The sequence below is a fragment of the Fusarium odoratissimum genome (assembly GCF_000260195.1).
Source record: "Fusarium odoratissimum NRRL 54006 unplaced genomic scaffold supercont1.15, whole genome shotgun sequence".
In the NCBI taxonomy this organism is placed as follows: Eukaryota; Fungi; Ascomycota; class Sordariomycetes; order Hypocreales; family Nectriaceae; genus Fusarium; species Fusarium odoratissimum.
In genome coordinates this window covers 582625-605529 of record NW_022158701.1, presented here as the reverse complement: position 1 = coordinate 605529, position 22905 = coordinate 582625, and the positions used below count along the sequence as shown (strand labels likewise).

General features: G+C 49.6%; 6 protein-coding genes across 15 annotated transcripts; 5 read left to right on the top strand and 1 right to left on the bottom strand.

Annotated features, from left to right (window-relative positions):
• The first annotated feature begins 1167 nt into the window (after positions 1–1167).
• FOIG_09421 (uncharacterized protein) lies at positions 1168–2183 on the top strand. The gene has a single exon (XM_031209690.1). It carries the CDS (start codon positions 1783–1785, stop codon positions 2149–2151), a length of 369 nt encoding a protein of 122 aa, XP_031060777.1. The 5' UTR covers positions 1168–1782; the 3' UTR covers positions 2152–2183.
• Positions 2184–6896: 4713 nt separating this feature from the next.
• On the bottom strand, positions 6897–13384 carry FOIG_09418 (uncharacterized protein). Of its 9 annotated transcripts, XM_031209687.1 has the most exons (4): positions 10642–13384; positions 10000–10546; positions 9022–9891; positions 6897–8968 (listed from the first exon to the last, which is right to left on the bottom strand). In XM_031209687.1, exon 4 carries the CDS (start codon positions 8259–8261, stop codon positions 7875–7877), a length of 387 nt encoding a protein of 128 aa, XP_031060774.1. In that variant the 5' UTR covers positions 8262–8968; positions 9022–9891; positions 10000–10546; positions 10642–13384; the 3' UTR covers positions 6897–7874. The 9 variants fall into 9 exon arrangements, with proteins under 9 accessions (XP_031060774.1, XP_031060771.1, XP_031060772.1 ...); XM_031209684.1 differs by having other exon boundaries at positions 10000–13384; XM_031209685.1 differs by having other exon boundaries at positions 9029–9891; positions 10000–13384.
• FOIG_09420 (uncharacterized protein) lies at positions 9285–9572 on the top strand (the record flags this gene model as incomplete). Its single annotated transcript, XM_031209689.1, has 1 exon — positions 9285–9572. The coding sequence occupies one exon, from the start codon at positions 9285–9287 to the stop codon at positions 9570–9572; it is 288 nt and encodes a 95-aa protein (XP_031060776.1).
• Positions 11295–12231, top strand: FOIG_09419 (uncharacterized protein; the record flags this gene model as incomplete). Its single annotated transcript, XM_031209688.1, has 2 exons — positions 11295–11364; positions 12185–12231. 2 exons carry the CDS (start codon positions 11295–11297, stop codon positions 12229–12231), a joined length of 117 nt encoding a protein of 38 aa, XP_031060775.1.
• Positions 12355–16896, top strand: FOIG_09417 (uncharacterized protein). Of its 2 annotated transcripts, XM_031209677.1 has the most exons (3): positions 12355–13867; positions 13963–14967; positions 15064–16896. In XM_031209677.1, exons 1-3 carry the CDS (start codon positions 13479–13481, stop codon positions 15530–15532), a joined length of 1863 nt encoding a protein of 620 aa, XP_031060764.1. In that variant the 5' UTR covers positions 12355–13478; the 3' UTR covers positions 15533–16896. The 2 variants fall into 2 exon arrangements, with proteins under 2 accessions (XP_031060764.1, XP_031060765.1); XM_031209678.1 differs by having other exon boundaries at positions 13963–16896.
• A 670-nt stretch (positions 16897–17566) lies between these two features.
• FOIG_09416 (uncharacterized protein) lies at positions 17567–20457 on the top strand. Its single transcript, XM_031209676.1, has 2 exons — positions 17567–17946; positions 18004–20457. The coding sequence occupies exons 1-2, from the start codon at positions 17900–17902 to the stop codon at positions 19115–19117; spliced, it is 1161 nt and encodes a 386-aa protein (XP_031060763.1). The 5' UTR covers positions 17567–17899; the 3' UTR covers positions 19118–20457.
• Positions 20458–22905: the final 2448 nt, after the last annotated feature.

The window sequence follows — 22905 nt, the reverse complement described above, 5'->3', positions numbered from 1 at the left end:
ACTTGACACGACTGATGGACTGGTTGTTACGCCTGGCGAAATGCGGGAAATCTACAATTGTATTTAAATAGCTACAGATCAAGGCGACCGGCAAGACTACAATTCCGACTTCAAGTCGGTGGCCTTCCTCATTGCCTTTTAGAAAAATAATGGCTCACAATCTTGTCGTCAGAGAGCACAGGCTGCCTCTATTGAAGCTCAGCATGGGAGCTCTCTTCGCTCGAGAGTCATATAGTCTCGTACCTCAAGTATTGAGCACCTTATCATTTCGGATGCTACTTATGCTTGGATAGGTAGTGCTTTTCCATGTCGAGGTTATGAGATCCCCCAATTCAAAGCGTAGTTCTAGAATGTCGCATTGATCGAGACTTTTCGAGAACTGCTATCGACTAAGGCAATGCCCAGCGGGCTATGTACTATCCATAAAAGGCTGCGGCGAGAAAACAGCTCGTAAGGAGTACAGCCCTGTGTTCCTACAAGCTATGCTAGTAGTTACGGTATGGATGCAAAGACGATGGATCGTGAACATTAGAGAGCCTTGATTGACTTACCTGTTTGAGGATTCGGGCTCCAGCTGCTCCTATCAGCAGTTAAGGCTTTTGAGTCGAAAAGGGCTTTGCCAATAATGTTAAGACCTAGTTCCAGTCTCTACTCATACTATTGATGGGTAGGTGAATGTGAGAGACCGCTTATGAGTCGACACAGAGGGTAAAACTCCAAATAGAAGCTTCATTAAATGAAATGGGATTGCTATCCTTTTGCTTCTTATGATCTAGTGAAGGACTTGAGTAGCTCAACATGACCAATGGCACACTCCGCCTGATCGCCGCGGACGGGCTTACAACTTGGCGGCCATTTTACTTCCTCCAGAACATCATGCATCACCAGGTAATGCATAAAGCTCAAAGCTGTTCGCCCGTCTCTCTTCGTCATGCTTCGAAAAGGCTATACAGTACCTACTCCGTGGCATCCGAAGACCAGCCCAGGACTGAGTCTCGGGGGCAGATAAGTATAACACATGGACGAGCAACAACGACGATCTCAATAAGAAGATTGCAAGCAGCCAGGGACCCGTCCATGGTGAGAATTGGGTGAGGGACACCGAAGGGTACAGTCACCTCTGCTATCGCCATGATATTCTTTTATCGTGACTTACATGATCATTACCCGGGACCACGGCACTCCAGAGACCTAATATCAACACTACATCAGCACTGCTTTTCTACAAGTCTATTCTCATTCATCATCTAGTCATACCCCATTTAGTCATAACTTGAACCTCAAACACCTCGCGTAATAAGTCCTTCCAGAAGCAGCATCATGGCTGCTTATCCCTCAATCCTCCGAATCATGCATATCAGCGCGACCCGACAGTTTGGTAATAAACGGCCCGTTTACAAGGCAAATTTCCCCCCCTTCTGCAACCACATTGAAAAAGAATACCCGTCCTTTCCGTGCCCTATTCTGCCTAAACCTCCGAAATACAGGTGAAACGAGGACAATGACACTCTTGTGATTGCTTTGGGTAGGCTCCTTGTTGATCAATATCCATTCACTTGCATAAGTTATGTCTTCAACGGCGGTCACTCCTGTTTCTGATAGAGTTCTTCAAGGCTAGCCCTACCAAGCTGCATCAGGTTGTTTGAAAATGCTCCGGAGCCATATAGCTAACTGTCTATAATTCGGAGATGATCTACCTGTGGGTTGTAATGCCTCGGTGGGTTCATGACGTTCTACCATGCTTGGTCCTGCTTGTTGTACTTGTAAGGGTGATTATGTCAAATGTCCGTCCCTTGTCCTGCCTTACCGCCTGGCCCGAAACCTGAAGTTCGATCGCAAGAACACCCCCACAAGCTAAAAAGTTCAGGCATGTCAAGGGGGCAGAACCACGATCCCCTCACGACGGCGCGGCACGGCCTCGGTTTCCGGAACCAGCAGTGGGGTGCGTTTGTGGTCCCAAGGTTCCATCCGTTCCGTGAGAAGGAGAAGAAGGGCAACACTGCCGGAGATTATTTAGGTAGAGACGACACTGGGTGCTGTGATATGGAGGGAGCGAGGGAGAGAGAGAGTTTCAAGTGGGAGGCAAAGCAGACAGAGAGAGACACAAGTAAAATTAAGAGGCGACGGCGTAGCAGCATTGATAAGAAATGACAAACCAACAAACTTCAGATAGAAAGTGTCACAACTGAACTCTGTGGTTAGTGGTGTTCAGTTGAATACAACATGTACTGCCGTTCCGCTGACGGAATGTCGAGAACGGCACTTTTAGACCAGGAACCACTTGCTAAACTAGCATCGCGAGCTAAACTAGAGAAACTAATGATATGGAGAAACTATCGACGTCAGAAAAGGAACTCACTGGAGTGGTCGGAAAGCACACATAATACCCTCCGACCCAATTCGGCCCTCGGATGGAGGTCCTGGGAACGGTAACCACCTCCGTTCTAGAAGGTTTCTCGGCCGTGGGCACCAATTCTGATACTGACGACGCGAAACAAGCATGATCTGATCTTCATTGCTTTTAAGAGTTTCTGTTTGTACTTTGTAGGAATTGCTTGTGAAAACATCCTATTACCGTTGACAGGTAGGGATCATGATCCTGCCAGGCCGATAATCTCATTTACATGTGCTTATACGCCATAGCCAAACAATTATGCCTCATTCTTTTTTCACTTGCCAAGTCTTGTGAGCTGTGGTTGATAGGTGAAAATACCTAGTTTCACCTCAAACTTGCAGATCAAGGTCCAGACTCTGTTGATGCATTCATGGTTCACAGAACATGCCTTTCGGGTCAACGCAATAGAGTGGATCGAATATTGAATTGAATTGAACCATCACTAAACAAAACCCACAATCCGCAAAGCCTATCACACTCTAACTAGTCTCTCCCATCAGTGTCCAAGCACTTGACAAGCGCGGAATTATACCGAATAGTGCGGTGCTCGAGCCCTTTTCCACCAAAAAGCATAAACTGGAGCCTTATGAGAACGGACCTTATCCTCTACAGCCCCAGCTTTTTGAACTCCATCGCATATGATTGTCTCGAGTTAATTACCACTACGGCTATCTCCAGGTTTACATACAGTATTGCGCCAATATGTGCTCGCTGTTATGTTAAAAAGGCAAGGATAGAGCGTTTACGTGCCAAAACAAGCCTGGCCCGCATAAGCACCGAGGTGTCGCCCTGCAGAAAGAGAAAAGCGCATTTAAAACCAATCTGGAGAAACGAGCAAGGCCAATGAATCTTAAATCCCAAGACAGGAATAAGAAGCGGGAACCCTCGACGTCTCTCCCCTGCAGGGATTGCGTGGCCCAGCTGGGGACAGGGCCAAAGAACAAAAACCCCTGATGTTCAGAGCCCAAAAGAGGAATCATTCGAGAATATTTCTGGAAGCATTCCACTTTTGGTAGGCGCTACGAAGGTGGGTGTAAGCTGTTTAATTCGTCCGTCTCTCTTTTTCCACCCCCTCAAAATGTCGATCGTCAGGCTCTTATCACCGGTTATTATAGCTTCATCCTTCTGAAGAGCAAGGTAATATAGCCTCAAAAGGTAGGTCAACCGCATGTAAGTCACCGCTTACAGCTATCGAGATTAAACGTCGTTATGTCCGAGGAAGCCGAGATGTCATTCATGTCATGTCTGTCACTGTGTCATCGCAATACCAAGGCCATATTCCCAGTTGAGGGCACATCGCCCGACGTAACCTTAATTAACGTGGTTTCAGATAGAGGATCGCCCTCGCTAAAACTCGTCGGTTAGCAGCTTCACTGATACTCAGTGTCAAAAAATGACCCCCCCTCGGCACTTAACAGAGATAGGAAACGTCTCGAATAAATTAGAATTGGCAGAGAAAAGGCCAGCCCTACGGATAACGTTTAGCGAAGAGACGACAAGCATTTGGCTCCTTGAGCATTGGCGCCGAGGATTTCATCCTCAACGCGGCAATGGGGCACAGTGAGTATTTTTCCCCGATCAATTGGAGGTGAAGTCTGGCAGGGCTACGAGTCAAGGATAGCGGCGTAGCATTCAAGTCTTGACGCTTAAATCCTGAGCCCTGCAGGATTCTGAGGGCGATCCGAGCATTTTTGGTCGAGATGCAAAAATAGCCCACCGTAAATATCCTCAATCTGACACAAGACATTAAGTTCAGGTATCGCAAACTGTCAAGAGAACTTTATGTGCAATAACAAGACTTGGCAACATCAATAAATGAAATGGAAAAGAACTTTTGAGGCTCACGGATTGCCGGATGAGCTGTGCAATAGTGCGCGTCATACAACATCATCTCTGTGAGACATGTTGTGCTCAATAGTTGACTTGCTTAACAAGCAGCATCCCAGCTTAACCCCGGGCTCTCGTTGAGATTGACCATGTTCTCAGGCCACTTGGCTTTTATTTCCGTGGCAATTGTCATGTGAAAGCGCCTGTACCATGTCGATTGTTGCAATGGCTCGTGGGAATATTGCTTTTTTTCAAATGGCCTCAAACCCCACAGATCTTCCCGGCCCGCTGCAGCCCGTCGTCAGCTTTCACATCTCAGCTACCGACATATCGCCTGCTGCACCTAAGACACAAGAGAAAAACAAATAAGGCAGAGCAGTCGTGATATACTCGGCACAAGACAACGCTCGTACAACATCCTCTCAGATGAGCGAGTACATGTGGACCTGTTGCAAGTTTCAGGCTTTCGTGCACTTGCACTCGCACACTCTCCAGTTGGAGGCCTGACGGACATAGAGACCAGACCACCTCGGAATTCCGTCATCCGCGGAGCAGTTGGTGATCCGTTCTGCGGCGGTCGATCCCTAGGGCAAAGAAGCCGAGGGGGGCGCTACGGAGTGATATCAACTTGGATAGGGCTGTGGGAATCCCCCTCCCCAGTGTGTTGACGATTGGGTTATTTCCCCGACGCCTTTGGGCCGAGATGTTCAATGAGAGAAGATCCGCTTCTCCATGCCAAGAGGGCATCGAGCTTTGTATTGGAGGCTTCGGATGAGGAAGCTAGAGCGGCCGCTTGGCTGATCCGCTTTCACGATGAATGGAGGGCGCCTGAAAAATGGATCGATGGGGGAGTGAATGTCGTCCTCTTCTCTGTGTCCGGTGATGCCTGTCAATAAGACTCTTTCGCCCTCCTGAGTGAGGCGATACTTCCCTTTCTGGATAATCATGTAAGAGTCATGAATGAGGTCTCAAACTTGTTTGTACAAGTCAGCTGCCGAATGAAGAGCGGTGAGATGTCATCGTGAAACACCAATCCCAAGATGGTGAAGATCGAGAGAAATATAATCAGAGACAAGACCAAGCAGATCTCCCATAATAAGCACCCCCTTTCCATATTCCTCAGCCACATATGATTTCTATTTCCCTAGGAATAGTTACGTGTCGCATGAGCAACCCGACTACAATGCTCCAGCCCTAGACCAGACTTCTCAAGACGTCCAGTCGCAACACGAGAATGCAAGGCGCCAAGATGCAAAGACAAAAGTGCTTCTGACTATTTCCTCCGGTAGACGCGCGGTTCAATTTGTTTCATAGACTACTGATCAGCCACAAGCCGTTCTGAGACTCAGATTGGATATCGTGGTAATTGATAGTCCACTTTTTTAGTCAACGGCGATGTTTTGATCATGGCTCGTTGAGCATGACTGCATTGGACGAGATGCGATGCTGATCATGTCAGTAGAGACACTATCCCCTGAAATCCTGATGAAAATCTGCATATGTAATGATGCTCCGTGCCGGAGGTTACGGACCGGAGGCAATGGAACAAATGGTGGATGTGTAGATAATCTCGTGTGGCTATATCTCCGAACGAATCAGCTTCGGAAATCGCCAAAATAGAAACAGTCTATCAACTCCTTGTATCAAACACGAAGCCGAGTGCAGTTGCTATTCAGGGTCTTAAGATGTTGGTTCTCAACTTGACTTGTAATCCGTTCAACGTTGTATTGCCACAGAAGAAACCAGGATATCAGCGGCGTCTTTAGATGTAGAGTTTTCGAGCCGCATTTGCCAAGAGTGCGCCCGTAGCCAATCCCGCCTTGATGGGCTGAAAGCCCACTGCCTTGGTAATTCTAAAGTGCCCTGTAGACGAAGGAGTCTGTGGCGCGCCTCTCCCGCACCCGCAGGGCTGTGCTGCTGCAGTTACGGGCGTCGTTCAAGTCTCTAATTTTGAACCTCGTTCAGCTCGGTTTGCCCAACGCGAAGCCGAAGAGTTTCGGTAGACGCCCTGTGAGGAAGAGAAAAAAAGAGTTACGTGGACTACCATAATTTCGAACCTCTAAGACCAAGGGAATGACAGGGCCCTTTTGTTTTGCAAGAGATGAACCTCGGCAACCCCACCGTTCAGACTTTCATACTTAGTCGACTCCGTGATTGCCACTGGACTTGACTCAAAGGAGATAATACCCCGGGCGCTATTGGTCAGGACGGATGTACGGATTTAGACAGGGCTTGAGACTTGTGAATTCAGGAGTAGGACAACTGAATTGCATGGCGTTTTACAGTGTTCAGAATTGTAAACTATGCCCAGAGTTGGGAGACTTCGTTTGGATAACATTTTCCGCGTACTTGACTGACCATACAACACCTCATGTGGGGCGTCAAAGGGCAGCCCAGGACATTGTGGAACACGATACCAAGAGACATACTACAGTGTCAAACTCTCGTCGTGAGGAACAACAATAGTAGATCTGGAATATTAACAAAAGCAACAGTCATCACTGAATAATTAAGTCAATGCATCAAGGGTCTTGTGATGCCATGCCATGGACTGCTGGTCGAGCTTGGATCTCGCATCTGTCAAACCCCTCGGAATATCGCCCAGATACCTTGCAAAGGGTGCTAAAAAAGCCACACTAACGTAGTGTTATCGAGATCGACAGTGGACATTTCGCGGGTGTGAAATAAGGTGTTGCTGCGCCTCGTTGAGTCGTCATCAGAGTTGTCAGTATCAATTCTCTACCAATTGTCCGTAAAACAACCAAGACAAGACCAATCCTTTCTCCCACCGGCAGTAGCTCAGGGCGTCAATCTTGGAAAAATATCCATCCATCCATCCATCCATTCCTGAAACCCCAACGTCGGTGCAACATCAACAGGGCCCCTCGTGCCCACTTTCTGAAATCAAGGTGCTGACACCGCGCAGGGACTTACCGCTCGGCAGTTGGCGGCGTACCCAGATTTTGCTTGGCTCAGGCCTTTTGGTGTTGTTCGATAGGGCGATCGCGCACACGTCCTTGGCTCATGATACGAATAGCCCACTGAAACAGGGTCGTATTCTTCCTTTCTTTCTGCGCCTGGCCCATCCGAAACGGCAGCAGAGCGTCAAAACGGCAGTGCGTGACTGCAACGTCAGGGCCAGCTCGTGACCTAGACCCGGGCGGCACAGGGCTGAACGAGGTCGTCATTGGCGCTTCAGGGTCTCAACATCATGCTAAAGGTCAATGGTGCAGTGCTAGTCTCAGATTCGGGAGGCCTGTCTATTGGTAATTTCGATTCACGAGACGATGGCGGGCCCTTCGATAGCGAAAAACCCTCCATTCATGGCAATAATGTGCGAAAACAAACAGGCATGGCTATAAGCCTGCAAAGTCTAAAACGAACCATTACAGTAGAGAATCTCCACCATTAATAATCGCGTACTTTGCAACCGACAACTCTACTGTACTCTTATGCTGCAGGAACCTAGAGGATAAGGTATCAACCGTGCAAAGGCATGGCTGTTAGGTTTCGCCTGGCCTCCGCGCGTCAGTGTTTAATCCACCGAAAATTGACGGCCGGGGAGTGAGCCTGCAAAGGCGTGTGAATCCGGCGAACTGACTACCCTATTCGTAATAGCCTAAAAGGGTCCGAGGGAATGGAGAGCTAAACGTTAGCAGAGAACGTCCCGCGTCCAAAAAGTCAATGGTCGCTGAGCGTGTGCCGGATAGTGGGAGTTTTGCCGCTGCCGGGAGACGAAAAGAGCGTGTACACACATACACGTATTCCCCCCCAAGAATGGCTGAGTAGGATGACGAAAGGTGATGACGCTGAGGCTCAGGTGAAGGTTTGGGGCGAAACGGAGATGAGTGGCAGGATGTGGAAGCATGGAAGCACGAAAGAAGCAGGTACAGAACTGCCGAATGCCTGTCCCGGGCATCAGACCTTCTAATGAGAGAAAGAGAGCTACAGTGAAGTGGTGAAGGTGTGGCACAGGCCGGTAAGTTCGGTAGCTTTGCAGCCAAGGCGTTGGATGACTTTTGCCTTTCACGCCCTCCATCGGGGCCTTCAAGTTTACCGAGAGCCCTATGACTATTGCAACTATGGCTTGACCTTGATACTGCACTGCGGTCAATTTCTCATTTCCTTTGTCTTTGAATGTGGCTTTGGCGGTCTTGGAACTACCACCGTCTACTTGGCTTTCAAGTAGATCACAGCCTGATTTGGATTGAGATTAACCGAGCTTTTCTCCACGTTCGGCAGATGCATGTAAGTATTTGCTATTTTATTGTCCGTCGCTAACAATGGATTGTAACGTTGCTTCATCCTCGACTGTAATGACAAGAGAGAGAATACAATCGAATATCATTTTTGCCTCCTGTTGTTGAGACGTGTTAACTGTCCAGTACACATCTTGGCAGTACAAATCTCATCACACCACCAAGACAGCCCTAACACTGGACAGGCAATTCAACAGATGCCAAGACTGCAATCCCATGGTAGGGCTGAGAGCCAAAAAAAGCCGCTAACCTGCCCTGCCGTAGGCGCCGCCAACCAAGTCACCCCCGGCCGAGGTCCGAAAGAGTGTGGCGCGTGTACGAACAAGCCACGAGGGTACGCGGGTACTCTCCCTCTCCCCACTTGGTCAAAACTTAATTCTCCTATGCCATCCTCTCTGATGGAGACCAAAGAGACCTGGACCTGGAAGTCCACGACTCAGTGCAACACGACAGAACGCAGCTTGCGTCGCAATGGAAGTTAGGGATACTGTAGGGCTTAGTACAATACCGGTAGGTGAGGTGCAGAGCGGAGTTAGGGACTTTTTACCGCCAATTTCCAGTCATCCATCCATTGTCCCTTGAAGGCTTGAACTCTCGACAGGGACGATCTTCATGTGCCGGGTTGGTAATCATCTTGTAATCCTCATTAACTTGGTGTAGCTGAGGTTGCGAAACTTGTTGTATTCCAAACGAGGTAACCCAGCTACCATCACCAGATTGAACCTGTAGCTTCGTAACACGTTGATCGTAAACAAGAATCGGTCCTGCTCCAAGGACAGGACCACTACTCCATCCTCAACACCATGTACATGCAGACCCTTACCTTGGACAAACAATGCCTTGGACAGCAGCAGCAGCAGCAGCAGCAGCAGTTGGTTGATGCCTTGAGAGGGTCACAGCCAAACTGCCTGCCTCTTCTGGAATGTCGTGCACCCGACGGATTGGATTCGCTCCTCACGGTGAGAGGATCAGTTATCAGGAGGAACCAAGCCAGAATGGGTTCATCAGAAGGTCGTATCGAACCGTCGATGCGCGATGCTTTCGCTATCCGCTCCCTTGGCCGGGTGCAGGGACCAGGCCACGACGACTAACACGGACGTCTAAGTGGGGGGACACGACCAAGGAATTCCCACCACGTCCGTCCGTGTTGGCTCAGCTTTTTCTCTCTGGGTCGTGGGATCCCGAACGAGCAAGTCTGAGTGTGCAAGATGCTGAAACTAGCTGTTTGGCTTGATGGATACTGTACTAGAAACTATAGTCTAGGCAGCCGAATTGCTTCTTCATGCTAGTGGGCGGAGGCCGCCGTTCTCAGATCCATTCACCAATGCCTTAGGATCTGGCATTTGATTAGGCGGAGTAAAGATTCATGAGGGGACCTAATGAGCCAAGCATCATGGAGGAACTGGCTCGCTAAAAATGATGAGATGTCAATGGGGATTGAAGGATGAGACTAGACTTTACTAGCTAGGGCTGGAAGCATCTTGACAGCAGCCACAAACTTGAATTGCGTAAACGTACCAAACAGATGAGCAGAATCAATGACGGACACACGCGCACGCATGCTGCAAGAATTGCCTGTTGTCTATCTAACCGCTTTCTTCTCATGTGCTCTGCTCGTCTGTCGCATGTCGTCAGGCGATCCCTATTGAGGGAGATATCATTCAAGGGAGATCCGCTTGGGATGATCCTGGCACGTTAGGCAAGATCTCCAAACTTCTTTACCCGCGGGGTTTTATCGATGGGGAACATTTCGTAATTCACCTGCAATCCTGAGAGATATAGTACGTTTACATTTACGTACGTTTGCAGTAATTGCGCAAGTAAAGATGCCACTACAAATTGGTCTGTTATTCCCGTTTGCTTTAAAATGACATTTCGTCTGTTGGAAACCGCGTGCTCGGCCAGTGAGACTGACACAGCGACATCTCATGTCCAAGCGGCTGTACCTAGCTTTTCCTGTGTTTGGCAGGTTGCATGAGAGATGGGGCGAAAAACCGTATTTGCAAACGTCCTGTATTCTCTTTCGCGCGGTTCTCAAAATTGGGCTTTTGTCGATACTGCTGATCTTGGGTTGAATCAGCGTAGTCGAGTCATTTACCCCGTATCTTCCATGCCATCGGTCGCTGACCAAGGAATGAGAAATGAAATGCTCCCACTCACCGCTGAGCCTCAATATTCGAAGTCAGATCGTTCTTGGCATTTCTATTGAGGCTGGAATGTGCCAATGACAATGAGATAAAAGGTTTCGCTCCAGGTCGCGACCGTTGACCGAGCACCGTCCGTACCCGTATTAACGCAAATAGGTTCAGGCTCTTGGCCGTGGCGCGTGGGTAAGGGGAAAGCCCAACCGGGCGGCCACGAGGTTGATGACGAGGCGGCATAGAGGAATGACGGCGTATTAAGGGCCAAGACGACCGCAAGGCGATTCCAAGCCACGATATTCGTACAGTGAAAGAGGAGAAGCCCAGACGTAGAATGCCCTGCTCGGCTGTAATCTGCTCGGTGTTATTCGAATCACAACTGCCGTTGGCAAAGTGTATTATAGGGCCAAGGCGAAATATCCATGGATTTCTTTCTGGCTGTTGGTGGGTTTGAGGCTAGGAATAGCTGCGGGAGGCGGACGGGATGCACTTGAGCGACCAGTGAGCATTGCAGGTGAGAGAAGCGGAAGCGGAAGCAAAAAAGAAACCAGCCGGCAACGGAGCAGGGAAGAAGCCTGTCCTGTACTGTAATGTCGTAGGGCGTGATTGAGTGAATGTGAAGCATCTCGTGCAGATGCTACCACCCACGGCTGTTTCTATGAATATGGGATCATGGCCGTCAACGGCAAGAGCAGGCAGGATTGGATGGACAAATGTGCGTATAGCAATACCGATTCAGTGGGTAGGTTGGGTTGCGCAGGTGAGCAAGGGATCATGACTCCATCTCAAAGGTGAGAGAGGTAAGGTAAGGTAAGGTCAGATACTGTACATTGGCCGACAGCCAGAATTTGGTACCCTACTAGATCAACGCCCTCAAGGCGTCCAACAAAGCTCCATTGACTGCCCTGCCCTACACCCCTCTCCCACGCGGGAGGCCAACCCCCAACAGCTTGTGCTTCGCCCACACCCAAGTGCCCAGTCCAGCCCTCCAGGGCAGAGATAGCAGCGCAGGGCTACAGAGCAAGGTGGTATTCTGATGGAGCCCATCTCAAACGAGAGTCCGTAGGGCAGGGCAGTCAAAGACCTCTCAGGAGCACCGTCGGAGCGGGGGTAAACCCCCTGTAAACGACTTGCGGGACCCTTCTCTGGTCGACAACAATAGCGGAACGCAGAGCCAGATTGATGCCGCACCCCCCTGTTCTGCTCCTCTTGTCTGTACGGAGGGCCAAATGAGAGACAGTTGGGAATGGTAAGCAGCTGGACTCCTCTGTAAGACGATTCTCAGCGTTCAGAAAGGTTGAGCGTAATACGGCGTTTTATGTAAGAGCCAAGTGGAGGAGATATCACATCACCCTTTTTTTTTTCTGCTTCGAGAGATGCAGCCCATCATGATCTTGACAAAGGGAGCTAACGAATCTGTGGGTGATTTGAACTGACAGTTGTTGGTGGCACATGCAAGCCCATGGATGAATAGGATAGGATCCTTTGGCATGCCACTGCACACCCGTTCCGTCCCTGTGCCTCAATAACTGTGTTGTAGAGAAAACAAACTGATGCTACAGTACAAGGGACGGATATGCAGCTCCATCTTGAGCAAGCGAACGGGTGACGATGGCTTGGCATGGCATGGAATGTCTGGCAGTTGACAGAAGAGCCTAGTAGGTAGAGAGAGTCTCATTAACAAAAAGAAAGACGTTGATATTGCGCTCGTCTTGGCTTCGTCTTTTGGTAGCTGGTATATGTCCTCACACCCCCCTTCATCGGCAGATGCTCACTCCCCCCGTCTTGTTGCTCATGCTCCCACCTCTTTTTCCCTTCTTCAGCTTGTATCTTGTTCCCCTCCGTCACATCTTATTACTACTTTCGAATAGTTCAAGAACGGGAATAAGCTGTGAACACAAGAAATGAGGCGTGCAGATATCGTCATTCCTACCGCCACATTCTTTTTACGTTGCGTTGTAAGGCAAGGTTGCCTTTCAAATCTCTAGAACTTGCCTTGTCCTGCCATTTTGCACTCCCGGGCCCATCTTCAGCCCTCCTCCCCCTTCTGTACCGTACCCTACCAGCTGCTAGCCCAGTTCAGACTCCCCCCTACGCTCCACCCCCGTAGGCGTACCTACAGGGGTTGTCGACAGCGCTTGCCGACGCCAGGAACAGTGAGTGTAACAGCGCCAGAGCATCAACGTCAACGCTGGATCTCCCATTAACCTGAGGTGCTTGATGCGTAAGGTGCAGATTGAACTTAACCGCTTTGCCTCCCACCTTCCTTTTCCCATCCGATTCTTCAATACCACATCCCGCACGTTGGTTCTTCATATTGGATCTGTTTTCTTCTACTTTTTTTTTCATTCTTCTCTTCTATCTACAACCAATAAATATATACTCCCAAATAAACAACAGCATTCCTCCAGTTTCAAACAGCATCCCCGATACGCTCTGTCATTCGTCGACCTTTTTTTGCTCCGGCATTGGCGGACGCGGACCCAGCTGCACCAGGTTCTGCAGAGCACCTATTGTGTCTTGGACTGACCAGACGGATACCCCGAAGCCATCATCGCCACCACACAACCACCCCGTAACACCCTAGCACCAACAACATCGCTTGTTTATTTCGGCCGGATCTTCAAAGTAAAAAAAAAAAAGGAGGCCGCAAACGGGGAAGAAAAGAGGTCATCAACAGTTTAACCGAGAAACCGTTACCTTCTCGACAACCGTCTATTCTATGACGGATTAGTCTCGGGCCTATGTCATCCTAGCTTCAGCCTCCCTTAACTTCAGCTGCCATTGTCTTGCCTCTGCTCCATCTTCAGCTAGAGTCATCCCAACTGCCAAGCTTCCCAATTTCACAACAGCAACATGGCCTTTCCTCCTCAATATAGAGAACCTGCTCCGGGTCTCCCGAGCATTATAGTCCCTACCTCAGGCGACCGTTTCCGAATCCACGCGAGTCATCACCACGAATTGCCTTTTAGTGGGAGTCCTGCCATGTCAATACCCGGCATGCCACCAAGAGACGACGTTCCTCCACCACTACCTCCTCCTCGATATCCCGGCTTCGATCAACCTAGTGCTTTGGCTGAAAGTATGAGGGAAAAACGGGAATATGCTCATGGCTCTTTTGCAAGTGGTTACGGAAGCATGAACTCATCATATCATGAAGATCGCCCGAGCTACCAGCGAAGAAGCAACACAGGCGCCTTCGGCGACCGAGATGAAGGTTATGCTAGTTACTCATCTACAGATAGGTATGGCTTATAATGCACCTCGCATTGGTGCGATTCAAGCTTTCAATGGCTTGATAAATACTCTGGATCAACGAACTAACATTGTATAACCACAGGTCCCGAGAATCTGCTCCCAGTGGCTTTGGCCGCCTACACAACCAGTTCCAATTCCAGTCCCCTGCCGACATACATGGGGATACCCTCAAGAAGAAGCTTGACCAAACTCGTCCTTTGGAAAAGTCACCACCTCGATCACTTCTTAGCTCATCAGCCAACGATCTCCTCTCACGAAGACCTTCAGCGGAAGGTCGATTCCCTCCAGCCCTCAGTGTTCCAGTACAAGTACAGCTTCCCATCCACTCCCGAGGCATTCTAGGATCTCCCGCAAGGTTGACCGACACACCAATCCACTCCGCCATCTCTCCACGAAGCACACCCTTTTATCATGGTGATAGATCACCAAATGATAGCTCAGATATCGATCGTTCACCTCGAACACGAACAAAGAGGAATAACAGCGACGATGCCACTTCAACAAATAGCTATGACTTCACTGGAGCAGAGGATATGGAGATGGAAGATGGACAATCACTCAAGCGACTACACATTGATGATGCTTATGTGCCAGGCGGTCAAAAGAGACGGGCGGCCAGTCCTAATGATGAGCACATGCTTGGCATGCCAGATATGTCTCGACGCCGTGACATGAGCTCACGCGGATCTCCTCAAGGTCGATACACCTCGCTTCCTCGAGGTGCTACTATGCCTTCAGTCTCAACTTCACGATCCAACTCATACATCTCCAACATGTCAATGTCCATGCACCCTGCTGGTCTTGCGACTGCCAATTCGTTCGGTCGACGCTCACCTGTGGGCCCCTCTCCCGGTGGCATCTCACCTACATCTTGCAATTCACCTTACACAGCTCCCGTATCACTCAACCCAAGCCCTCGAACCTCCATCTCTGGCCGGGGATCAATTCACTCTAGGACCGTTTCGGGTGCCAGCACACGTAAGATCACTGAGGTGCAGAAGCCTGGCGGAACTAAAGTGCAAGGCTTCTTCATGTGCGAGTGTTGCCCCAAGAAGCCCAAGAGGTTCGAGACGATTGAGGAACTCAAGTAAGTCAGATTTCACAATCAGCAGCCCCACTTCAGATGAGGCTGCGTGAGATTATAGGACTCGTCGTTTATGTTTCAATGCTAACCAACAACTAGCGCTCACGAGGCTGAAAAGCAATACGAGTGTTCGTTCTGCGGCAATCGTTTCAAGAACAAGAACGAGGCAGAGCGCCACCAGAACTCACTCCACGTGCGCCGTCATTCATGGTCATGCTCAGCTCTCTCCGGATACGATAGGGCTTTCCACGATTCTACTAACAGACCTGGCGAAGCTGACACCTGCGGGTACTGCGGCGATGAATTCCCACGATCTGGACGTGGCCCTGGTACAGGTGCCTTGAGTGGTGGTAATGCGCCTTGGCACGCCACGGACCAGGACTGGGATGAGCGTATCAGGCACCTGCAGGAAGTGCACAAGTTCCGAGAGTGCAACTCGTCCAAAAAGTTCTTCAGAGCGGATCACTTCAGACAGCATCTCAAGCACAGCCACGCGGGCACCAGTGGAAAGTGGACCAACATGCTGGAGAATGCCTGTATGTTGGAAGAAGACCCAACTCCCCGGTAAATCGACACAGCACAGTACAGGTTCGGCCGCGGATGGGCACCAGAAAGACCTACAGGTTCGGCCGCCAAATGACGAGTCAATGCTAAAGGGCTGGTGGGTGTTGGTGATTCAAGATAAGTGGAGGATCAGTCGGAAGAGGGCGGGGTACAAAAAGGGAATCGCCGGCGCCCAGAGAAAGGAAAAGGATCAGTGGGTCAGAATCCATGGAGCTTCCATCGGAAGATCAGCATTCGAAACACTGGCCAAGAAATCGATCAGCGTTTTGAACTCATCGAGCCGTTGGGATGTTTGGAAACAACAAGCCGGCGGCAATTGTACGACGTTCCGCCCGCAACAGACCACCAGCTATCCAAACAGTATCTGAAATGGCAAGGCATACGACAGACGCGGAGAAAACTCTGTATCGCGTGGGCGGATTGCCGCATGATGCAGATGCGGCAAGTCCAAGACGAATCAAGGTGCCGCTCCAATGCAGCCGTTGATCTCTTCGGATCAATTGGGGTATTCCGCGTGCACCTAACGCGCCTAGGGATGCGGTTGTCCGCACCTAGTCATTGGGCTGCCTCTCAGGGCTGAAGCACGAATGTGGCAGTGCTGTCGGAAGGGAGGGACAACGGTCAAATACTACCTTGGCATGTTCCGTTGCATCTACAAATATTGCAACAGCGTTTTAACGTTTTACCGGCGGCCCTAAGCGACATGGAATCTTGTCTGTGAGCGGACTCGCACTTGTGGTGGCCAATCAACCATTGCCTTCTGATCCAGGGTTCAGGTGGAAGGGGAGGCCCATTCCCCGACAAACCTGAAATGCACATGGCGAAATGAGTTTGACGATGGATGAAAAGCAGGCGATGGCACAAATGAGAAGACGCAGGCCTGGGGCCATGCGTCTGTGGATGCGCTACTTTCTGACTGGGCTTGGGATCCCTGCCGACAACCCAGTCACGGATGAGCTACACGACTGCCGGAGTTTGGTAATGGAATGGAGATGCATACAAGAGGAGATTCATGGCAGAAAAAGCCCAGGCGTTGTCTTCAGAGGTTAGCACTTCAGCTAATGCTCACCAACAAGCGAGCGAGGATGTCGGCAAGTGAAATGGGGAGGACAAAGGCTTCACTTCGTATACATATTAGCTGGCACAGCTTGATGCTGATGTCGCATGCATCATCTTATGGGTCACGGTACAAAAAGGTTCAATCATGGTAACGGTCACGGTTCATCGGCGCGGCATTGGGACACATGGCATTGCTTATTATTTGAGATTTCTGGTTAGGGACATATCAGACTCGGTCATGTAGATATAAAGTAGTCTGACAAGATAAAAATTGCAGCTCGAATTCTTAATACCTCAGTTGTCTCTGCCGTGTTCTGTCCTGTTCAGTCATTGTGACGCGATGCACCAGCCAGTTCCAGTTTGTGAAACATAGCGTACCCAACACTGAGGTTGCGGCCGTTGCAGGGACCAGGCAAAGACGGCACATCCAATTTCTTTGTAAGGCTTAGTTGGAAAGATCTGCGAGGCTTTTCAAAGGGCATTCATTCATCAAGCCTGAACATCAGAATTAAATGCAGAGTTGCCTCGGGCACCGGCAAGTCCATTATCAGACAAGAACACAGCGGAATTGAAGCGCATATCACTCCCATTTGGGCAATTCGTGTCGCGTAAAATTGTCTGTCTGTTCAGCTGAAGCCTCTAAAAGTTCAGCTGGCTGGGTTTGATGTTTCTAACACCACCCTGGACGCGGAACTGGAATCGATCACGTGATAACTCGTATAACTGCGCTGTTCGGGACGTACTGTCTGGGGAGCTACGAGGTACATTCCATTCGTGGGATAGTTGATGTGTTATTTGACGGAAATAGATGAGACGATGGTTGCTTTGAATTGACGATGGGATATGAGAAAGTGTGGCTGGTGGCATGCTGTGGGATGGAATGTGGCGCTTGAGGGTATGGCGGGGTAAATTGATGTGGCGCAGTGGTTAATGTGGAAGGAGGGGCAAAAAGATGGAAAAGTTGCGGAAGTCATGATTCACACCGAGGTTGAAGCTTAATTTATTTTACTTCCTCGGTTTCGAGTTTCGCATGACTGATCCATAAAAACCACTTTCTATTAACTGCAGATTCTATTTTTGCTCTTGAAATACCAACAGCTACGAAGCGATCTAAGAATATCCAGGTGAATATTGCAACTTGCGACAGGCGCACAATCTGGCAGAAGACGATTCCACAAGCGCCGATCAGGCATATAAGGTTTTCACATCGAAGGACAACCAGGAAGACGATTCGAAGCCGCAGCAGTGGGAGGAATTTGGCCACAACTTTGAACCTGGAGAGCTTGAACTTCTCAAGCAAAGTATCGCACAAATGGCTCTCAGCAGGATCGACGGCCAGGATGAGCTATTCGTCGGAGGGTAGGCCTCTCTCACCACTAAACAATTTAAGGACATGCAGTGATAATTATTTCCCAGACTCTGGGCTTTGCGCCGCTCAGACTCGCTGACGGATCGTCGCATCACGCATGTCCTCTCCCTCGTCCCATTCGACATATCAAGCCTCAAAAACTTCAAGGACGAACCATGGATCGACTACGGAAAAGACCTACAACACCAAGTTATCGACATTGACGATGTGGAGGACGCTGACTTGCTGATTGAGCTGCCCAAGGCTGTCAGATTCATCGAGGAAGGTCTAGGCGCGAGCTGGCTTGCGAAGGATGAGGAGGATGGGGGCGTCTCGTTAGAGAAGGGTGTCGAGGACCTCGATATTGGAGAAAAGAGGAGGAAGAAGAAGGGAGGCGTCTTTGTTCACTGTGCGGCTGGAAAGTCGAGATCTGTTTCGGCGGTTATTGCTTACTTGCTTAGGCGATATCCAAGCCGTTTCGACCCTAATATCACGCCGACTGCCATTTCGGATCCGACCAACTCGGTTCCCCAGACTGAAGAGAAGCGTTCGAGAAAAGATACCGCTAAAGAGGCTGTCCATGCTGCACTTACGTTTGTGCGCAGAACTCGACCCATGGCTGAACCCAATGAGGGCTTCATGGAGCAGCTAGCCTTGTGGTGGGAGATGGGTTGCCCGGATGATATCGAAGGACACCCTGTCTATCAGCGGTGGGCTTACAAGCGTGAAATCGACGAGAACCTTGCAGTAGGCCAGGCACCGACAAGGCTTCGCTTCGAAGATGAAGAGACACAGCCTCGTGATGACTCGGGTCTTAGTCTCCGGTGTAAGAAGTGCCGTCGAACTTTGGTCACGGCACCCTTCATTGTGGAGCACAAGCCTTCTGACAAGAAGTCCTCGGCGTCTACATGCCAGCATTACTTTGTCGAACCACTTAGTTGGATGCGCGGGGTCCTTGAACAGGGAGAGCTCAACGGAAGATTATTATGCCCCAATGCAAAGTGTGGCGCTGGTGTAGGCCGGTACGACTGGAAGGGTTTTCGGTGCTCCTGCGGCGGATGGGTGACGCCGGCGTTCTCGCTCCAGAAGGCGAGAGTCGACGACGTCGTCAAGCGGCCGGCGACTCAGAGCATGGGGATCCGGATGCCGCCCGGGTTAGCTCCACGGAGCGGAAACTTGTGAGGACAGGTGAGGGCGGAATTACTACCAACCAATACTACACAAGAGCGCCGCATAAACACTGATTCAGGCCCATGTTACCGATCCGTGCCTTGAGAGACCCGGCCTCCGCGGACCCGTTGTTATGTCCGGTGCTTAAGACATGCCGTATACTGTTTGACAGGTCCGTCTGGACATGGAGCTTTACCCTTCTCGAGATGCATTCCGCTCTGGCATGCTGCATCTCTCATGCAGAACGAACCACTGGGAGAGAGGGAGCAAAAGCCGGCGGGGTACTGGGCGGGATCAAAAGCCTTAGGGCTTACAGGGCGTGAGGTGTGCGCTGTGGAAGGGAGAAGAGAAAGTGTGTCTTGGTGCATTTTGCATCTCGTCGTGGATAAGCCCGGGAGACTCGGGCTGCATGAAGAGGGGATCTTCGCAGAGCAGATGGTTCCTGGGAGACAAAGTCCGACGGAGAGAAAATGGAGACCGAGTTCGGGGTCCAGAGAAGACCCAAGGCATCAGCACTAGACCTCGTTGGAGCGTCGTATCACCTCTACCTGTCAGAGATCAGATCAATATCCAAACAGAAGAAAGAGTAACATGCGCACGCCTCTGTTAATACATACGATAGTGCCCTACAGCCCTGCATGAGCAGATCCTTCAAATGTTTAGCTCCATGATTCGACGTCTTGTTGTCTTGTTCCCATGTGGATCTTCTTCTCCATAATTGCTCTACTTTCAACTATTTAATCTAATCGAGGCAATTCTGATGGCAGCCCTAGCTAGAATCCTTCTATATGGCCCGGCGTCTTACATAGCTCGATCCACCACGGAATTCCGACATAGCCCAGCCACTAGCTGACTATAGGGCTGATCCCAGGATTTAAAACCATGAAAAAAGAAAACAAAGAAGAAATACAGACAATCACGAAACTTTGAATACGCTACGCTTACTGATATACCCCGTTTCGCCTTGGTCTGAAAAACCCACATCGGGCGTAAGCCAGTCAGCACCACCGTCTTCACCTTGGTTGAAGGATCGCGCTCATTGTGGAAAAACCTTGGATGCGAGCTTGTACAGCGGGGACATTTGTCCAAAGGGCCTTTCTACCTATCGCCATTTGATCTATGATGCGTCAAGGCGGAGAAAAAAGAAGACAGCGCTGTCTTGGCGGTTCCGCTTACGCCCGGCGATTGCCCTTTGGGGTATATGCTTTATCTTTTTTTGTCTTACCAGCACCATTTCAGCCTTTTGAGGTTTGTATTTAGCCCTATTTTGTGTGTAAAGTTGAGTTATCTAAACGCCATGCTTGGCGGATATAGCTTCGAGGTTGGTCATAGCTCCCCTTGTCTATTCTCATGACGTCTTTGCTCGCATCTTGATACTGCTTTTGAACTCGAGGCTATTGATAATGGGGGAGTGGTACTGGACAGTATCGACTAGTTTGCTGGGAACTAGTTAGAAACTATCTACCCGCAGCGTGCCTCATCGACGGGTGCATCTTACTGCATGACACGTTTTCCCCGTCTTGGGTTAGAGTGCGTGTTGACAACGAATGCTTTACGCAGTAGTTTTTGGGAGATGCAACGGTGCGAACATAGCAAGCGAAGGAATATGAACTATACCTCGGTCTTGTTTATGAACTGACCATTTGAGAGTCAGCCCTATCTTGTAGCCTGTCCAGACAAAGTTATTCCAGCAAGGCCCTAGAACAAGGGCAGAGTAGCACTCATCTACCAACCCTCCAAAGGGAGGGGCGTGGTATAAGTCGTTAGTTCGTCTCTCACACACCCCTGAAAAGGATACCTGCTCGTCTGACAGCATACAAGTACCCAACCTGCGAAGTTCGTCTGTCTATCCCCGAAGGGAAAGGTATGCGTTTTCTGACTGCAACCCCAACCCACCGGAAGGATTTGTAGCCGTTTGGACCCCTTCGATGGGGGAGAGGGATCTTCGGGAAGTCTTTTTCCTGGGTCTTTGTTCTTGTTGGTTCGCTCGCTGTCAACACCCTCGGCATTCCCGATTTATGAAACCTGGAAGCATGAAACTTGATGGGAGCGTTTATAGAAACATGAAAAACTCTATTTTGAGAGGGGAGCTACTGCATGGTGTCATACCTACGTTGCCGATAAGATTCGGTCTGTGTGGTTGTATGGTATGGTATGGGAGGTAGTTTGCTGTGCTCTTGTTGTCGCGCCATCACTGTGACCAGCCCAAGCCGTCGGTACTTGGCCTAGACCGCTTTCTCACAGAGAATATCTTGGAGTTACATGTCTTGTTTTACATGTCTCATGTCAGCCCTATAACCACGCTGTGGAGTATCTCGGACTCGGGGAACTACAAGTCACGGACCGAAAGACCACAATCTGTGGCTTTTTACCAAGGAAAAAAGAAGTGACGCTATTCTATATCATGTCACTGCATGCGACGACATCTAGGATGAATCAGTTGCAGCAGTAGTGCTCTCAATGCATGTCACTCCCCTAAACCTTTCGATCATCATGTATATCTGCAGTCATCACCTAGAGAAAATTATTCCTCTCTCTACTGTTCTATTACAAACAATAGCATGATTCTAGATTCTTATTCTGAACATGATGAATCCTCTGACTCGCTTTTCGTGGTGAGGCCTCTGTATCTCGGATCCGAATCTCGCGAGGTCACCGAGTCTATACGCTTACACCTAAGAGCTAGATGCCGTAATTCTGCGGAGATTCTTACAAGGATGTAAGTTGCCAGAAATCGTCACCTTGACACCGCTTCACGATGGCTTTTTCTTCATTTCCGCGCGAACGAGTCATTGGCGAGACGTCACGATACCCCCTCCGTTGGAACTCAACGGTAACTGATCAATCAGACCTCGAGACAAGCGAGCATCATATCACCATTATCATCACAATATTGAACTTGTATGCCCTCTGAGTGGGAGTTGTCGCGGCTCTTCTAGCTCTTGGTTTCCAAGCCCAAAGATGTAAGCACTAAATAGCACAGACGCCCCGCACCCTGAGGGTCACATCCCATGGTTTTCTTGCTATCCTATCCTGTCAGACGTTTTAGAATGCGAGATCAGTACAAGAATCCCATGTCGTCCGTTTACTAGCATCGGGCGAGATGTGTGTGTGTGCACTCCCTACGCTCAGACCAGTCATCTTGCAGTTGGTCTGCATGGAAAACTTGAAGACCAATGCAGCTGTTTCAATAAAAGGACATAATCGTCGGCATAGTGGCACGCTAAGATTGGATGTTATTTGCGCTTGTGGCTTGCGTGGTAACGAGACTGGACGTTGAAAGGTTAGCGTCATGATGCCGGAGTTTACGGTTCACTGGTCAATCCGAGACATGACATGACTTGCCTAAATAGGAAGCCAGTTATGGCGAGGTAGTTAAACTAACTGATGTGATGTGTAATTGAGAAATCTCTGCAGTTTGTGGAGAGTGGCTTGAGGATGACAATAGTGTGTTGCCATGCGATCAAATAAGAGCTCAAAGGACGCGCATTCTGAGGGAGAAGTTGAGATGCGAAGCTTGACTAAGTTCTGACAAAGTATTTTAAATGCAGTTTGGTTAATTATAGGACGGCGAGTAGCAGGACTGCCACTGAGTTGCAACAAGGTTGTCGATGTAACGAGTGTCAAAGTTATGAGATATTACCTGAAGACCGCATATTCGCCTCACATGGAACGTTTCTTCTCGTGTAGGCATGAATCAACTCCGCTCAAGTCAGTTGGAATACTCATCCAAGCATGATGCGAGCTTGTTTGTGGCGTTGGCATCATTGTCATGATGTTGTACTCCTGGTAGTGACTGT